The sequence below is a fragment of the Pipistrellus kuhlii genome, unplaced genomic scaffold, assembly GCF_014108245.1.
Source record: "Pipistrellus kuhlii isolate mPipKuh1 unplaced genomic scaffold, mPipKuh1.p scaffold_m20_p_10, whole genome shotgun sequence".
NCBI classification, from domain to species: domain Eukaryota; kingdom Metazoa; phylum Chordata; class Mammalia; order Chiroptera; family Vespertilionidae; genus Pipistrellus; species Pipistrellus kuhlii.
Genome location: NW_023425405.1, coordinates 56,326,166 through 56,345,303, shown reverse-complemented (window position 1 = coordinate 56,345,303; position 19,138 = coordinate 56,326,166). Strand labels below are relative to the sequence as shown.

The 19,138-nt window shown below is 41.6% G+C and overlaps 1 protein-coding gene across 1 annotated transcript in view; it reads left to right on the top strand.

Moving 5' to 3' along the window:
* NPSR1 (neuropeptide S receptor 1) overlaps positions 1–19,138 on the top strand; it is a 62,131-nt gene that overhangs the window by 19,362 nt on the left and 23,631 nt on the right. Inside the window, exon 3 of the mRNA XM_036424427.2 lies at positions 13,109–13,212. Within this exon, the coding sequence (XP_036280320.1) occupies positions 13,109–13,212 (104 nt within the window). The remainder of the gene's footprint in view (positions 1–13,108; positions 13,213–19,138) is intronic.

Below are 19,138 nucleotides of genomic sequence, written 5' to 3'. Positions count from 1 at the left end.
ACAGCAAAGTGGTTTCTCTGTCAGGATGAACTTAAGAGAATGAGATCAGATGGTTAGTGTGTTAGGTTGTTCAGAGCCTTTGAGGCAGCAGGTGTCCCAGAAAAGATCCTCCCTAAGAAAAAATGGTAACACACTGTTCCTGGATAAGGGTGACATCCGGTCTCTATGTGCAGTGAAATAGATGTTTCAGAAATGTTATGGGAAACAATATTATGACCTAATAAATGTCTCTATTTCATGCCTGATTCTTTAACGAGGATTAAACGTGTATCCTCAACCTGCCACCACCAAACGTTCTTCAATCACAGATTGCTTCCATCTCTCATGCAACAAACCTCGCTGGACTTCCAGTTCGAGCCTGTGCCTGGCTCGCAGCCCTCAATGCCACCTGTCCCAGTTTCTCACTTTAAAAAATATGGGGGGAAATGGCAACTCCTGTTACTATTGAAAACCACCACTGACAGACAATCAGAACCAGAGAGGAATTAACACTCCCTGTAAGGCAGATGGAGCTACACTGAGCAGCCCAGGGGCCCTTCTCTGCCATCCCTAGATAGATTCCAAGTCTTCATTTTTAGGCAAAATAATTGAAAAGATGCTTCAGCCCAACCTCCCCCACCATCTAGTCTCATCTTAGCGAAGCCTTTTACTTACTCAACAAATACTTATGTGTCAGGCACTGCTTTTATAGAGGTTAAAGGGAAAAGTCTCAAAGTTTTAGGTAAAACAAAATTGTTTACTCACAATACCCACAGAGACTTGAGGTTTCTTTGCAAAACCAAGTATGGGAACATTGTGAGAAGTCACCTGTGGTCTTAAAGGGATTGTTTGTGGCCCAGGATTTCATAGGCTGCCCAGGGGCCTTCTGTGCGTGAAGGTAACAAAATGCTGGGGTTTAAAAATCCTGGCATTGATAGTGAACGTTTAAATATATAGTTACGTGTATTCTGCAAGCTCAAGCAGAATTAAATGCCTAACATGGAAGAAATCATTGTATAGAAGTCCTGAAATAATTAAAATACAGATCAGCATATGTAATTGGCACATGTGGTTGTAAACTGAAAACATAAACATCAAGTAGTGTATGAGAAAAAGAATCGATGTAAATGTGCATACTCTTAACTCAACAATTTTTTATTAGTAGAAAAATTTCCCAACAGGTTATTTAAAAATGAGTATAATGGTTTTTAAAGAACAATATGATTTAGAATGTTAGTTATAAAGTTGACAAGAATAAAAGAGTGGTGACATTGGTTATATAAACAATAATTTATACCTATAATGAAATACAATAGGAGAGTGTAGATAAAATCCATTTGTAGGGGAATAAGCTGGAATATGTTGCCATTAAAAAACTGTGAAGTTAAAACACAGCATTTACAGTATAATTCTTTGGGGGGAAATATATATGTATGGAAATAGAAAATAAAGTCTGGAAATTTCTACAGTTTAATGTTAATAGTCGTTATAGCTGGATGGCAAGATCTGGTGTGTTTGTTATTTTCTGTTTCGTATGTTGATTTGTTTTTGGCTTATCTGGATTTCCTAGATTCTCTGCAAGTTACATAAAAGAAATGTAAACTTCGCTATAACATTATTTGCTTTGCAGGGCCAGGAGAGACATGTAAATGAAGCAAATCAGGTGAAGGGTAGTGGCAGCTGGAAGCCAGAAATGGTTGTGGGGGTAGGTGCAAGTGGGCCCACAAGTGAGTCCAAAGACCGGAACTGATGAGGCCGTAGCTAATTACTGAGCTGTAAACTACCCTGTTTCCCCAAAAATAAGACAGTGTCTTATATTAATTTTTTATCCCAAAGTTGCGCTAGGTCTTATTTTCAGGGGATGTCTTATCTTTCCATGCACTAGGTCTTATTTTTGGAAGATGTCTTATTTTCGGGGAAACACAGTAGAAGGAAGAGCCAGCCAGGTGGAGAGAGGGAAGGCCATTTCAAGCAGGTGTGTTACTTGACCTGTCTCACAGTGGCTTTTCCCAGCCAAGCCGCAAACACGCTCACCAAATTTAAATCATCACATTCAAAGAAAGAAGCAACTACCATTCCCTCCGGAAGCTCTGAGCACATTAGTCAGAGCGATCCATCCATCCTGGCTCCAGCTGTCAGTCCCCAGACAATGCGGTCCAAGCAGCTTTGCAGAACGGGTTATCTCCGCTGAGTGCCTCATTAACTCCCCAGTGGAGAACTCCTGGGAATCCGGACCAGCCAAGCATAGCACAGTGACTGTTTCTAGGAAATTACCGTTTGACTCCAATGACTTACACGAGCAGAGCAATGTCCCATTGCCCAGCCGTAATCTCTGTGACCTTCATTGGGAACCAGTGTCCCTTCCCCAAGGACCTGCTCTGAACCACTATCTACCGGGTTGAGCTCCTGTCCAAATGTGGAGATTCATCACACTGACAGGTCCTCCTTGAGGAGTGACCACAACATCCTTTCATATGAAGGCCGAAGGGGCAAACGTTTCTCAATGCCACAGAATGAGGTGGCCTATGACGACTTACTTTTAGCAGAAGTTCAAAGTAGGAATAGTCATTGGGATTTCCATTTCAAATTTTCATTGAAGTTCTTTATCAAAAGACTTCCTTTTCTCTTGATCTACTCAACATTTCTCACCAGTGATAATTTATAGTAATAATAATGATAAAATAATATGAACATTTGTTGGTTTGCCAAACCCTGTTATGAACATATCTCATTTTATCTTTACTTCCTGGCTAAGAAAGTAATCCAATTTCCCCAGATGTCAGAGAGAGAAGTTATCCATTTGGTTGAACCAAAACCCATCTACTTCCCACATGGAGTAGCCAGGCTTTTATTTTAAAGAACATGCTCTTATCTAGAAAGAACCACTATACTTTCACATTGACCTTTGCCCTCACAGTCATCCAATCTGAACTACCAGCTGGTTTAAAAAAAAACAAAAAACAAAAAAACATAGTTAATGTGGACTTTCTTTTCCAGAGCTGGAAAAATGGTATAGCTAACATAAAGTAAAACTGCTAAACAAGCATAGCTATATTATCACAGAAACAGATTCAGAAAAATAAGCTAGGGAACACTAGGGAAAGAAAGGCTATTATACAAGCCTCTCCCCTACAGTTTGCAGCCTCTGTTTACAGTTGGCTGTAACTCATTCAGCTCTACCAGGAAGCCCACGTGACCACACTTCCCAGGCTCTGTTCTCTCTTTCCAGACCTGGGAGGTTTCTTTCTTCTGATAAAGTGTAAAATGCTTGTAGGGTAAGGGGTGTTCAGAAACGGGTAGAGAGCAGACTGCCTGATTCAAGGCAGGATGGAAACCAGAATGCTGGATGTTTTCAACCACCCCCTCAACGCTATTCTCACTCAGGTGGTTTGGGACAATGGTTTAGACTCTGGAGTGGAGGATTCTGGGAGCTGCGAGCACATGGCGGCTATGAACCTGGGGTCATAGGGTCTAGGCTCAAACCCCAGCTCTAGGTCTCACCAATGAGGACACTATGACAAGTCAATTAGCCAAGTCTCGATTTTCCATTTACTAAGTGGGGATGATAATATATATAAAGTAATGAGATGATGTATAGATGCAACATGCTTACTTAGCATGTATCTGGATTATAGAAGGTAATCGATAAATGAAAGTAATTATTATTAGATTATATGCAAAGCACAAACCAGAGAGTGCTGTATATGGTCTCAGCAAAGCCCTCATTTTAGGGGACAGAAGTGATTAAACACTGACCCCCAACTGTCTATGAGATACATCTGGCAGTGTTGACAACACATGGTACCAAGCTACCCAAATGGATGAGCCAGTACTAATAAATTCCACTTCAAAAACGAGTAATAAAGGGAAGGGAAGGGTGGGGAAGGGCCCGCCAAAACCTTTGCAGCACAAAGAACAGAGCTCTCAGGACAGTGGAGTGCCCACTGGCCTGCCACAAGGTAAGCACGGATAAAATTTTCATAACCATCCCCCAAATCACTCATATTCTAAACAGAGAAAATGCTTGTAAGACTAAAACGGTACTTATTAAGACCCGAAAGCCAAAGAGGGACATCCCAATATCATGTAACGGTAACAGTTTTAGAGAGCTTGCTACCATCATTTGGGCCAGGGATGCACGTTAACCCCGCACAGATGGATCATGAAGTCCCAGCAGAGGTTTTCCATGTGGCCAAAGCAGGAAGCAATTACAGGCAGAAGAGGAAAATATGCAGAGTTTTTTATGAAATTTGCAAAACAAGGGTCAGTGAAAAAGAACTCATTTCTCCAGTCTGTCACCCTGGATCAGGTCAGGAGTGTATTCTTCTGTTGCTCATCTTTCTTATCCACTAAGGCCGTGGTCAGCAAACTGATGCTTGCGAGCCACATGCGGCTCTTTGAGTTTTTAGCAAAGGTCAGCTTAGGAGTACCCTGATTCAGTTAATAACAATGTACCTATCTATATAGTTTAAGTTTAAACAATTTGGCTCTCAAAAGAAATTTTAATCGTTGTACTGTTGATATTAGGCTCTGTTGACTAATGAGTTTGCCGACCGCTGCACTAAGGAACAGGCAGGCTCCTCAGTGGCCGTGAAGGAAGTGGGGTGACAAGAAGAGGGCTGCTTGGGCACCAGAGTAGCTTTTGGACTGTTCTGGTTATTCATGGCAGAACCCCAGGGCGGCTTTAGAACTCCTCTGGCACCCACAGCAGAGTCCTGGCATTTCATTAATTTTAACTTTACGGAGGCTCTATCTGAGGCATCCATGCCTGTGAGTACATCTTTTTCAAAACTCATGTCCACCAGCAGTGTGCTCTCTGTGATCTCCTGCTGGCCTCATCTGTCTCTCTCTGGCTGCTCTCTGCCCATTGAGTGGTTGTGTTTTTCTCTGAGGTGTCATGACCTCTCCACAAGGGACCTCAGCAACATTAGGCCTCCATTATCCTCAGAGCTAGTGACCGGTCACTATGGCCATGGAGTAGACGATTCTGATCGTCAAGGCCTGGGTCATGAGTGCACTCTAGGTCGGGGGAACTGAGTCAACACCACCCAAATGGTATAGATGAGGACTTGGTTAGGGAAGGATGATTGAGATACTGTTGAGAAGAAGTACATGTGGGATAAGCAGAAACAACAGGTGACCAGTAAAACGTCAATGGGTCTTCAAATTCCCATTCCCGGGGCTCACCTTGTCTATGTGAACACCAGCAATGGTCGACGGAGTGGTGTTCCCTTCCCAGTCTCCATGGCCTCGTGTGGGGGCAGAGATGGCCCTGCTTCATGGGGAGGCTCTGGGGATGGCAGAGAAAAGACCACCCAGGACGTAAAATCTGAAAAAAAAAGGCCAACTTATGCCATTCGCAGTGGGGCATTCCTCTTATTTCTTATCCCAGAGCCCTGTTCCTTGCCTCTTTTTTGCTGACTTTGATAAATGGATAAATGAATGAATGAACAAATATGTTTCCTGCAAACCCCACGCCAGCCTTCCTTCTTTTCTCTAAAATATAAATGGAATGTTTATGGGACTATAAGAGCTGAAAACGTGACAGCTCTCAACCTTGGATCCAGAGAAAACAGAATGGGCTGTGGAAAGTACTGCTTAATGAGTTTATTTCCAAAAGCACAGACAGAGCTTTAAAAATGTTCATTTCTTTGACATAGTAGTTAAGGTTTTTATAATCTACCCCGAGGAAGTCATCTAAAACTGCTGGTAACGCTTTTTGTGCAAAGATTTTCATCACAGGGCTATTTATAACAGCAGAAAATTGTAAACAATTTAAGCAGTCCACATTGAATGAACAGTTCAATGACATATGCTACATTCCCTCAAAGCATATAATGTACCATTAAAAATAATGTTAATAATAAACTTGTAATAATATGGAAAACAATGCCATAAAGGAAATGAAAAGCAAGATAGAAAGGTATATGTGCACAATGAACTCCAGCTAAATAAAAATGTAAATGCCATAGACGCTTTTAATTAATCTTCCTTACATCCTCAGTCCCCTCTCCCCTGCCTCTTTTTATCTTATCACTCTACAAAACGACGGCCAAGGCAAAATCTCCTTTTCCATGTCTTTGCCATCTCTAGGTAAAGCAGGCTGGAAAAACAAAACAAAAAAACAAAACACACGATGGGGACTCTCTATAATTTAGGAACTTAGCACTCATACGAGCCATTAATTCTGCCCAGCAACCGTATGCCCATTCCCCTGTGGTCACTGAATTCTCCAAATAAAAATGTCATATTTACCAAAGACTGCAGTGAGATTTAATGAAATATTCGCACTTTTTCTTATGATGAGAAAGCTGTATCTCATGCTAACTACATCTCTCAGTCTCCTAAACTAACCCTTACCTTTTCTCTCCTCTAACTTCCAGCGCCTTCTCTCCCATCTCCCCTCCCACCACATGACTTTGCTTCCTGCTCCACTCAGAAAACTGAAGCAGCAGCAGGACACTTCCTCCTCGTTCTCCTGCAGCCCATACCCTTCCGCCAACATCACCCTCCAAAGCTGCTGTCTTCCCACCGGGGGATGTGGGTAAATTCTCCCTGCACCCCAGACTAGCCCATCTGCTTCTGCTTTAGACACCATGTCACAGCTCCAGTTCATTCTTCCAGAAAATCTCTTCCACCCTGATTGTGTTTCTCCCTCTGCTAGATAGTACTATCGGCATTTACCATGCTGTTGTTTCACACACACAAAGACAAAAAGTTTTATTCATTGCATGTGTTCATCCAGCTACCACTCTGTTTCCATAAATATCCCTTGATGGGAATAGTTCTTGAAGTAATTGTCTGTACTCATTGTAACCAATTCCTCTCCTTCCCTTCCTGCTCAAACCCATGCCAGCCAGGCTGTTGCCCCTACCATACCCATAAAACTGCTTGGGTTAAGTCTCTTCAATGACCATCATATTCTAAACTCAGGGGCCAGTTATCAAGCTTCCACTTATTTGAACTTACAATGATATCTGACCCAACTGGCCATTCCCATTTCCTGAAAAACTTTTGTACGTGGCTTCTAGCCACCCACATCTCCTGGTTCTGTATCTGTCCTACGATTGCTCTTTCTCAGTCTCTTGCGTTGGTTCTGTCTCTTAACTTCTGACCTCACTTCCATAGAATGCCTTCAGCTCTGAAGTCCATGATTTGTTCTGCACTTGGTGGCATCATCGTGGCTCTGAAAACATCTCTATGCTGATGATGCCCCAGGAGTTTTCTCTGGAGCTCATGTTTCCTAATAAGTTCTTCACGTGCTGTGTTTATTGTCTACACCCCAGCACTGGTGTGTAAATGTCATCAGAAGAACATTTTTATTTATTTTATTTACTACACCTAGAAGAACTGGCACATAGTAGGTATTTAGTAAATATCTGTTGAGTGAATGAATTAGTGATGTCACACTATCTCTCTTTTGCATGGAATAATTTTTATTTCCCTTTGTCTTATTCTATTTGTGTCTTTGAATCTAAAGTGAGACTTGTTGAGACAGAAGTGTAGAACAGACTGTTGAATCTCAGAGAAAAGGGAGGGAAGGATGGGTGGTGGGTGGGGAGAGATCAGCCAAAGAATTTATATGCATATGTGTATAACCCATGAACACAGACAATAGAGTGTTGAAGGCCTGGGTCCGAGGTGGGCTAGAAGAGGTCAATGGGAGCACAGGGAAGAGGACATATGTAATACTTTCAACAACAAAGACTTTTAAAACTAAAATAAAATGAGTCTCTTTAAGCAGGATACAGTTGGATAATACTTTGATCAATTCTTTGTCTTTTAATTGGAGAGTTTAATCCATTTACATTTAAAGTAATTACTGACAAGGAAAAATTTATGTTTGCCATTTTGCTATTTTTTTTCTGTTTAGAGCTCTTCTTTTTGTCTGCAATTACAGTTTTGACATCCAGCAGAGTAGGAGTTTATGCTAGCAATTAATTTCAGTTTTTGAAGATGAAACGTATTTTTCTTGCACAACTGCAAACCAAAGTGTAATGCATGCTTACATTCTAGGATCCCTTAGCTGGTATGACAGGTGTGGAAGGTGAAGAGGGGTGTAGGAAAGGGATCTGGGTACCACCACCTCACTGCTTTCTCTCTTTGGGGACCACATCTCAAATGAGACTCATTGTAGGTATTTTACTGCCTTGTTCTGCTCAGCAAGGCTCTCAGCCAGAGAGCATAATTGATGTGCACAGAGCCTGGACCTTTGCCAACTGCTGGAGCAAGGGCCTCTAATTCAGAGAAAAAGGAATTGGGCCTCTGCCAGACATGTGCCTTTTATGCTTTCATATGGCCATCAGTTAGACCCTGATTTCAGTTTGACAAATCAGGAAAAATAAAACTGTCAGCATCCAAGCATGTTCTTTACTGGGACTGTTAGCTCAGTAATGGAAGGGAATGTTATTGCTCTATGCATTTGCATAATATCTATTGATCAGGCTTCCTACAGCTTTTCATGCTCAGCTCTGGCGGTAAGGGAGGTCTGTTCAGGTCTCACATCACAGCCTCTTCACGCCACAGTCACTAACACAGCTAAGAGAGAGGCAGACAAGTCAGCAGTGCCAGCAAACAAGCAGCAGCCTCAGGCTGGGCAATTGTGCGAGATGGGAGTTAGGGCAGCTGGGTTTTATTCACAGCTCTGCCACCACCTTGCTGTGTGACCTCGGGCGAGCTGCCAACCCATTCTGTTCCTCTCTCTGCATTCCACGCTTCCTGGAATCTTTCCATTAGAGAGGCTCTCCGGGCCAAGGTTTGATGCCCTCGTTAAAATAAAAATGCTGGTAAGAGAATAAGTGGCTTTAGCTGTTAGCCCTGGAGAATTAGGACTAATTTTCAGTCAGTTACATTTATTTACAATGAGAGGTATTTGGTTTGGGAGGGCTGACCTGGGGGTGGGCACAGGTGGGAGAAGACCAACTGGAGTGTTGGGATTCTTCTGCCTGGGGGTGGGGTGGTGACCTAGGAAAGGAACCTACTGAGTCTCCATTATCAAATCCTGGAGGAAGAATCTGTGAGACTTAGCTTGGGTCACTGCACCCATCTCCCCCACTGCCTGAATTCCTAACAAATAGACTGAGGATCTTTACATAATTCCTTCTAGGAATAGAAATAATTGCCTCCCCCTTCAGCAGGGGTGGGAAACCTTTTTTTTTTTTCTGCCAAGGGCCATTTGGATATTTATAACATCACTAGAAGCCCAGTTCATGAAATTTGTGCACTTGGGATGGGGGTCTCAGCCTGGGAGCCCTAGGGGATGTCCACCTGATGACCAGACCAAATGACTTGTAATCTTGATATAGTAATTATACATACCTCAAGTTTATAAGGCTGCCACTCTCTTTACTGAAGAGTATTCCATTGCATGGACATGCCACAGCTGATTTCCCCCTTCTGCTGGTGATGGGCATGTGGATAATTTCCAGTTTAAAGCCATTATGAGCAGTGCTGCACTGAACTTTCCGGACATGCTGTTTCATGAGACACACATGTGAATTGTTGCACTACTTGACTTTTGTATTGTGTGCTAGTATCACTTTTTTTATTTAAAAAAAATTTGTTTTTAAAACACCTTCTAGCGCTTTTTAATTGGCTTCTAAGATTTAGCTCCTTCCCTGCTGACAATTGAGCAGAAAAAAAATAATAGTTAACATTTACTGAGTGCTCACTCAGCCAATCCTTTGCAAAACAAACAAAAATATTTTCATATATACCTTCTCATTTAATCCTACAAATTACCCAAGCAATAGATTCATCCATTCCTCCCAGTTAGACCTATGGAAACTGAACCTGAGAGAAGCTGAAATCACTTGCCCAAAGTCCAACAGCAAGTGGAGAGCCACGGAGCAACCACAGGTCCCTGACTCTATAGTTGCGTTCAACCCCCGACATCACAACCTCCTCTAGACAGGGTGGGGTGGGGCTTAGGGAAGCCTCTCAGAATGGGAGCAGGAGCTGGGCCCACAGCAGCTCAGGCTGCCAACCCAGCCCTGCCCAGCAGCCTGGATTGTTCTTTCTTCCCTTCATGTCCTAATTAATCAAATCCTGAACAAGAAGGAGAGAGAGACTGGAATTTTGTTAAGATGAGAGAGGAAATCTGTTCCCATCTGGTCCCTTCAAAGCTCTCCTGTGTGAGCCAGCAGGAAGGACATCAGTGCAACCTGCATGGAATTTAACGATTTCTTAGGAGCCCCACAGGCTTTGGCGAGGTCACCAGGAGTCTGGGCCCACCAGCATGCAGACATAATGGAAAGGTCAGGGCCTGAGTCCCAAGCAGGGGGCAGCCAGCTTTTCTGCAAAGGGCCAGATATTAAACATGTTGGGCTTTGGGGGACATCTGGTCCCCAGCTCTGCTGCCGGAGCATGAAGGCAGCACGGACAGAGTGTGAGCAAGTGGCATGTCTTGGCCCCAGCAGCACTTCATTTGTCCATCCTGAAATTTGAATTTCATAGACTTTCCGTGTGCCACAAAGTATTGTTCTCCTTTTTATTCCTTTCAATAATTAAAACATTATAAAAGCCATTCTTCATTTAAAAACTGTACAAAAACAATTGGGGGAGTCTGGAGACCACAGTTTGAATCTGGGCTCTACTACCGCGTCTGTGGCTTTTGGCACATTACTCATATTTTCCCAGCTCTCTCCTGGGGAAGTGAGCAGAGCAGGGGCTGTGCACCGGGGCCTGCTTCTGGCTTCCATGCTCTGCTTAATGTAATCCTCATCATAACCCCTAAGAGGTAGAATTATATCTACAAGTCAAGTCTCCTTCCATTCCCCATTTATCCCCCTGCACCCTCTTCCACCTTCCCCACCCCCTTCCCCTCTGATAATCACCACACCGTTGTCTGTGTCTATGAATTGTTTTCTTAACCCCTTCACCTTTTTTACCAGTCGCCCTGAGAACATCTTTCAGAGCAAAAGAAACCCTGGGTCATGCATTGTGTTCCGTCCTCATGTATGATTAGTCTTATCTAGAATAATTTCTCAGTCTTTCTTTGTGTATACACATTATAGAAATAGTACAGGTTAGGTATCTTGTGGAATGTCCCAGGACACATTTGTGTGAAAGTGCCACAGGCCTAATCATGACAAGGTGTAGGGTAGGACTGTTCTCAGGGTGCCAGGCTATAGTCTCAATCCCAAATGTCCTTTCATATTTCAGTGATTCCCCGTGGACCCAGTCCTGGGGCATTTAGAGTTATCCCACAGCCCAAGGATGCTGACTTTCCAGCGACACACGGGGCAGTCTAGCCTCAGAAAGAATCGTCCTGCCAACAGCCTCCCTGCTAACAAAAAGTGGTCCGATCCCTGGACCACGCATCACAGCCAGTCTTCCTTGTGTTCTGTTCTCTCAAATTCTGGCTTGGTTCTCTTCACCTTGACAGCCAATCCGTTCATGTAAACCACCACTGTCTTATTAGTCCATGTCAACCCTGATAAATTAACTAGCATGCATTCTAGCAAATAAAACAACCCGTCTTTACGGCTGATCTAGTTTAAACAAAGCCTCAACTTTTCGTTTCTAATTTTTTTGTTCAGAAAAACTCTTCCAGCTCATGGGCTAAGAGCTCAGGACCTAAGGTGAGACTCACCCTCTCATCACAGTCCCTGTGGCTCTCCGTTCCTTCAGCTCTGCTCCTGACATCAGCACCAAGATGTTCCAAGGGTTTATGTGCCAAGCGTTTCAGTAAGAACTTCACATACTATCTCCTTTAACCTTCACCATGGCTCTACAGAGTGGGTACTCTTACCACCCCATTTTTACACAGAGCCCGCCTCCGTGTGGTGAGTGACATGCTGAGGATGGCACAGGGGTTCTGTGGCAGAGCCTGTAGTCAGGCTCTAGGACGCATGCTGCCCTCACTGTCTGGATGTGGAAGATCACACTCAGCAAAATAAAAAGCACAGGACAAGAGGGTCCTAGAAAATGCTCAACTCTAACCACAGAGACCCAGAGGGAGGCTCTGAGGCTCCACCAGTTACCGCAGCTGAGGATGTTTCATTTTGTGCTTCCCATTGGCCGAAACGAAGGACAGAACTCATCAGATGCGATTCATTCCGGCCTGAAGGAAAAAGCCCAGCAAGAGGTTTCCTGATCAAGAACACTAATTCCGTGGAGCTTTCTATGTAGGACTTTGATACTACATCAACAAAATGGCCTCACCCCTCCCTCCAATGCGTGAGCCAGAGATTCTCACAGACCTACAATAGGAGCCAATATGATGGTGCCCACGTATTCGCAGGTTGGCTGAGTGATGGATGGGCTCTGAGCCTAGAAGCCATTCTCCGCAATCGTTTCCACATCTTGGTGGCTTTCAAGTGCCTTTTTCTTGGGGGGGCAAATGGGGTTTTTGCTAAGATCTGCGATCATGCAGAGGCAGCCCCACAGCCCATCCTCAGACAGTGACTGATCTATGTCCCTTTCTGCCTCACCTCCAATGGCAAGGTGGACTTTTTGGGACACAGATGCTGGAGCAGAACTAGCCATGCCAAATTTGGGGAAAATGAACACCTCAGGCACCACATCCTCCTCCTTTTACTTTATAACGTATATCTCAAAGCCGCACCCTCTCTCCATCTCTATATCCTGTTTGAGTCACTCAGTAGGAATCATCTTGTTCTGGAATGTCTGAAGTTTGCTAACGAGCACAATGGTGATTTCATTACTGGACCTACCAAATGGACACACACAGCCCCACAACTAAATGAATCCCTTCAAGCACAGGTCTGAGCACACAGACCTTCCACAGCCCCCGCAGGGCACAGGGCTTCTCAAAGACAAATATTTTCCTGTTCTCAATTTTGCCTTTGACTAATCCTCATGCAGTCCTTGTTTAAGCACAGGTCTAAACCCCCTTCAAACTTCTCTTCTGTGTTTAAAAGGTCAACTGTATGATAAGCACGATTCCTCTTCGGTCATCACCCATTGCTCCCTAGATGGCTGCATCCGAGTGGCAACAAGCTCCAGGAATAAAAGTGCAGGGACTCCTGTGTCGCCTTCCTTTTTCCTCAGCAGCCTCCTGATAAATCAGGAAAAAAACACACAAATCTCCCAGGAATTCATGTCTGCGGCAGCACCTGGCTGCAAATTTGAAAGACGTGGAAATTAATCACTGTGTTTTTGTTAGACTCTCTCACAGGACTGGTGAACATCTTGACAGACATTATCTGGCGTTTCACTGGGGACTTCATGGCGCCTGACCTGGTGTGCCGCGTGATCCGCTACCTGCAGGTATGTATAGCATCTTCCCAACTGGATGAGTCAAACTGACACCCAAATCAGCTCCGGGGTTCTTCCCAGGGAATCATTCAAACTCATTCCCACACAGCACACTGCACTCCTCCTTCTAGTTGACAGGACAGGCAACTTGGTGAGATGTTTAAAACGTTTTTGTTGGTTTTTTTTGCTAAAAATAAGACCTATATAAAGAAAACCCAATAAATTTTGGAGATTAACCCCTTACCGGAGATAATATTGGCAAATATATTCTCCCAGGCTGTGTACTCTCTTGTTGTTTTGTTCATGGTTTCTTTTGCTGTGCAAAAAGCTTTTTCTTTTCTTTTTTATGTAGGCCCATTTGTTTATTTTCTTGTTTCTATTGCCCTAGGAGATGTATTGGTAAAGATATAGCTACAACATATGTCTGATATTTTGCTGCCTATTGATTCTTCTAAGATTTTCGTCCTATGTTAAATCCTCTATTTCATTTTGAGTTTATCTTTGTGAGTGGTGTAAGTTGGTGGTCTAGTTTCTTTTTTTTTTCTTTTTTTTTCTTCTTTTTTTTCTTTTTTCTTTTTTGCATGCATCAGTCTAATTTTCCCAACACCATTTATTGAAGAGATTGTCTTTGTCAAATATTAATTGAGCATAATGGCTTGGGTCAACTTCTGGGTTCTCTGTTCTATTCCACTAGTCTATATGTCTGTTCTTGTGCCCAGTACGAAGCAATTTTGAGGAAAGTGGCTTTGTAACATAGCTTGATATCTTGTATTGTGATCCCTCAAGCTTCATTCTTCTTTCTCAGGATTGTTGTGGCTATTCAGGGTCTTTTTTTATTCCATATGAAGTTTTAGAGAGTTTGTTCTAGGTCTGTGAACTATTTGATAAGGGTTTAATCTCCAAAATTTATAGGAAACTCATAAACTTAACAAAAAAAAAGATAAATTATTCAGTTAAAAAATGGGCAAAAGACCTCAATAGACATTTTTTGAAAGAGGACCTACAGAAGGCCAAGAGACATATGAAAACATGCTCAAAGTCACTAACCATCCAAGAGATGCAAATCAAAATGATAATGTAGTACCACCTCATACCTGTCAGAATGGCTATCACAACAAATCAGCAAACGACAAGTGCTGGCGAGTGCTGGCTGGTGGAGAAAAAGGAACCCTCATACACTGCTGGTGGGAATGCAGACTAGTGCAACCACTGTGGAGAACAGTATGGAATTTCCTCCAAAAAAAAATTAAAAATGGAACTCCCATTTGAACTAGTAATCTCACTTCTAGGATATATCCTAAGAAATCAGAAACACCAATTAGAAAGGATATATGCATCCCTATGTTCATAGCAGCACAATTTACAAAAACTAAGATTTGGAAACAGCCTAAGTGCCCATCAACAGATGAGTGGATTAGAAAACTATGGTACATCTACACAATGGAATACTACGCTGCTGTAAAAAAACATGGAGAGCATTCACAACATGGAGAGCATTATGCTAATGAAATAAAACCCAAATAAGCAATAATAAAATTATCAAAATTCATAATTAAAGCATTAAATAAAATTTTCAGGAAAATGGTAAGGCTTTTGACATAGTCTGGTTGTCTCCATTCATCCAGGGTGTTGTAACAAAAATATTACAGAGCAGGTGGCTTATAAACAAACATTTAAAAAATTAAATATGTTATTTATTTGAGGAGGAGAAGAGAGAGAGAAACACTGATGAGAGAGAAATTTCAATCAGTTGCCTCCCATATGTACCCTGCTTAGGGATGGAACCCACTACCTATTTAAGTATGAGCCCTGACCGAAAATCAAAGCAGTGACCTTTGGGTACACAGGCTGAAGCTCAGCTAACTGAACCACACCAGCCTGGACAAACAACAAACATTTATTTCTCACAGTTCTGGAGGCTAGAAGTCTGAGATCAATGTGCTAGCATGGCCCAGTGAAAGCCCTCTTTCAGGCTGCAGACTTCTGATTATGTCCTAGTGGTGGAAAGGGCAGCGGAGCTCTAAGGTCTGTTTTATGAGGGCACTAATTCCATCATAAGGGCTCCACCCTCATAATCTAATCACATCTCATAGGTCCCACCTACTAATACCATCAAGTTGGGCTTTAGGATTCTAACATGTGAATTTGGGAAAGATGCAAACACATATACTATACATAACACTAGTTAAGTAATCTCGAGAAATTTTTTCAATTTTTTTTTTTTTGCTTTTTCTCCTCAAACTAACCCAACAACATTGGATACTGTTGTTTTTGAAAAATTATGGCAGTTTTTAGAAAATAGGTATTCTCTTCAGTTGTTTTAATTTGTATGACTACCCAAATTCAACCTTTTACGATATTTGTTGGCATTTGAATTTCTTCTCTTAATTGCTATTATCCTTTTTTTTAATCTTTTATAACCAGTATACTTATTTTCTCAGTTATTGATAGTATCTATTTTTAGATTAAAGACATATTCTACTTTGCCTGTAGAATATGCTTCAATATAAAATATAATTGTAAAAAAATATATATTGGGTGTAAAATATTACCTCTGTAACATATATATTTCATTATTAATACATCATCCATATATATATAACATAGATTAAGATACAGCAATAAACACAATTGAACTTAGTATGGAAAGAATGGACCATTTTATAACTGGTGTTAGGACCAATGTGTTCTATTCCTGAATTTTTAAAATGATTTCCCATTAATGTATTTTACTTTTGTTGCCAGGACTTCAGATTTAAGTTATTGTAGCTTTACAGGTATAAGACATTTCTGGGAAAATTTAATCTTGTTAGATTCCATTTGTTAGTATATGACTTTCTTTTTAGAATCTTTGCATCTATATTCATAAGTGAGATTATGATTTTCAGTTGTTCGATCATTTTCAAATCTTGGTAATGGAATTATTCCACATTCAGAAAATAGAAAGTTGTTACAATTAAAAATCTCCTTTTGTGTTCAGCACCTAATCTTGTGAGTTTAGATGAGAAAGAGCCCTGTTACTGTCTGGGGCTAGTATTTTCTCAGTGAAAATATTTAAAACATAGTTCTTAAGGATTTTTGCTTCCATATTTCTTCTTGAAGATTGATAGAGTAAGCAGATAAGTATTTTCAACTGCTTACTCTATCAGTTGCTGAGAAACAAGTTACATCAATACTTGGTGGCCTAAAACAATAAACATTTAATATCTCACAGTTTCCTTAGTGGAGCATTCAGAAACAGGTTGGCCTGGCGGATCCAGCTAAAGGCTTATCACAGAGCTCCATCAGCTCTTGCCCAGCACTGCCATCATTGGGAGGTCTGGTCTGGACTACACAGATCAGTTAACTTTCAAGGTAGCTCACTCACGTGGCTGGCAAGTTAGTGCCAGCTTTTGACAGAAGATTCAGGTCTTCTTCACCCGGGCCTCTCCACAAATATTCTTTAGTGATTTTACGATCTAACAGCCAGCTTTCCCAAGGATCAGCTACCCAAGAGATCATGGTAGAGGCACATGTTTTATGAACTCGTCTCAGAAATCATACATCATCACCTCCACATTATTCCATGGGTCACATGGTCAGCCCTGATTCAGAATGGAAATAAAAGACCCACAAAGGAGCCAATCAGGAGGCAAGGATCATTGGGGATACCTTGGAGACTGGCTGCCACACTTCCCTTCACATTTTTCAAATACATGATAACCTATGTCTTTTCTAATTACTAACTGAAAAATGTCCTTTTGACCCAGAGTTATTCATGTCAATAATATTCCTTCTAATAAAATTATATAATAAGAGCCCAGTAACCTTTATGGTGGGCAGAATGACCAGAATGACTGGTCACTATGACACTCATTGACCACCAGGGGCAGACGCTCATCGCAGGAGCTGCCCTCTGGTGGTCAGGGCGCTCCCACAGCAGGAGTGCTGCTCAGCCAGAAGCCAGGCCCGTGGCTGGTGAGTGCAGCAGCAGTGTTACGAGCCTCTCTTGCCTTTGCAGCAGCACTAAGGGGAGGTGAGCCAAGCAGTAAGGAGCGAGCATAGAAGCCATTAGGAGCTAGCAGGTGGACATTTAGGAACAAGGGGTCCTGAGTTGTAAGAGGGATGTCCCAGATTGTGAGAGGGCGCAGGCTGAGGGTCTGCCCCCTCCCCCAGTGCATGAATTTCATGCACTGAGCCTCTAGTAAAAATGTATTTAGCCAAAACCGGTTTGGCTCAGTGGATAGAGCGTCAGCCTGAGGACTGAAAGCTCCTGGGTTTGATTCCGGTCAAGGGCATGTACCTTGGTTGCAGGCACATCCCCAATTGGGGGGTGTGCAGGAGGCAGCTGATCAATGTTTCTCTCACATTGATGTTTCTAACTCTCTATCTCTTTCCCTTCCTCTTTGTAAAAAATCAATAAAATATATATTTTTAAAATGTATTTAAAAAAATAAACATAAGCTGACTTGCCTTTTGGTGGTAAACACACAATGCAATATGCAGATGATGTGTTATAGAATTGTACACCTGAAGCTTATATAATTTTATTAACCAAGGTTACCTCAATAAACGTAATAAAATTAAATATATATACACATATATGTATATGTAAGTATATGTGTATATGTGTATATGTGTGTATGTATATATACATATATGTATGTGTGTGTATGTATATATATATATATGTGTGTGTATACACACGTATATATACACATATACATATATTTTTTTAAATAAGCTTAATAATGAGATATTCGTAGGGGTTTAGAAAACCTCTGACAGAGCCCTGAGAATGTAGAAGACAACGGGCACACTGAGGATGATGCCTGTGCTTAGATATTCTTTGACTTCTCTCATCAGAGTTTTGTGATTTTAAAATATTTATCTTGCATGTATTTTGTTAAATTTACACCTTAGTATTTCATAGTTTGGTGCAACATAAATGCTATTGTGGTTTTAACTTTAGTTCAAAAATTTTATTGCTGATATATGAAAAAACAATTGACTTTTATATATTAACTTTGTATTCTGTAATCTTACTATTTCCATTTAATAGTCCTATAGAGTTTTCCTCCTATTCTTTTGGATTGCTTATCCAAAAGAATTGAACTTGCCTTATTGGGTTTGCCTGACCCGTGCTAGGGAAGAAAGAGAGAAGGCCCTGACTGCTCACCTTTGCCTGACCTTAAAGCTTTGTACAAGCAGGAAATGGAGGCAAAGGCAGAGCTGCCATTGTCTGGCTGTGTCAAAACTATGCCCAGCATTCACACAGACTCTCTGCAAAGACTGGAAGACACACCAGTTCCAGGCATCTGTCCATTGATTGCGACACTCCTGTGCGGGATTTTGATAATGAGGGAGGCTGTGCCAAGTGATGGCTGTGAGTTTATGGGAAGTCTCCGTACCTGCCACTCAGTTTGGCTGTGAACTTAACTCTAAAAGATGTGTATTAAAAAAAAAAATAATGAAATATCCAAGAACTGTGAGACAATTACAAAATGTGCAAAAAAATTCATTAATGTAGTCCATTACATCAAACAGGTAAAGAAAATGTATATGGTCTCATCAATAGTATTTGACAAAATTCAACACTCATTTATTTTTATTTTTATTTTAAAACTCTAAGAAAACTGATAGTTGGAAACTTCCTCAACTTGATAAAGAATATCTACAAAAAGCCTTTTAAAATAACCTCATACTTAATGGTAAGAAACCAGAAACTTTCCTCTTAAGACTGAGAACAAGGCAAAGATGCTCCCTCTCGCCATTCCTACTCAGTGCTGCACTCAAAGTGCCAACTAATTCAAAGGGACAAGGAAAGCAAATGAAAGGAAACAGACTGGAATAAAAACAACTTTGCTCACAAGCAAGACTGTTTATATAAGCAATCCAAAAAAATAGGAGGAAAACCCTATAGGACTATTAAATGGAAATAGTAAGATTACAGAATACA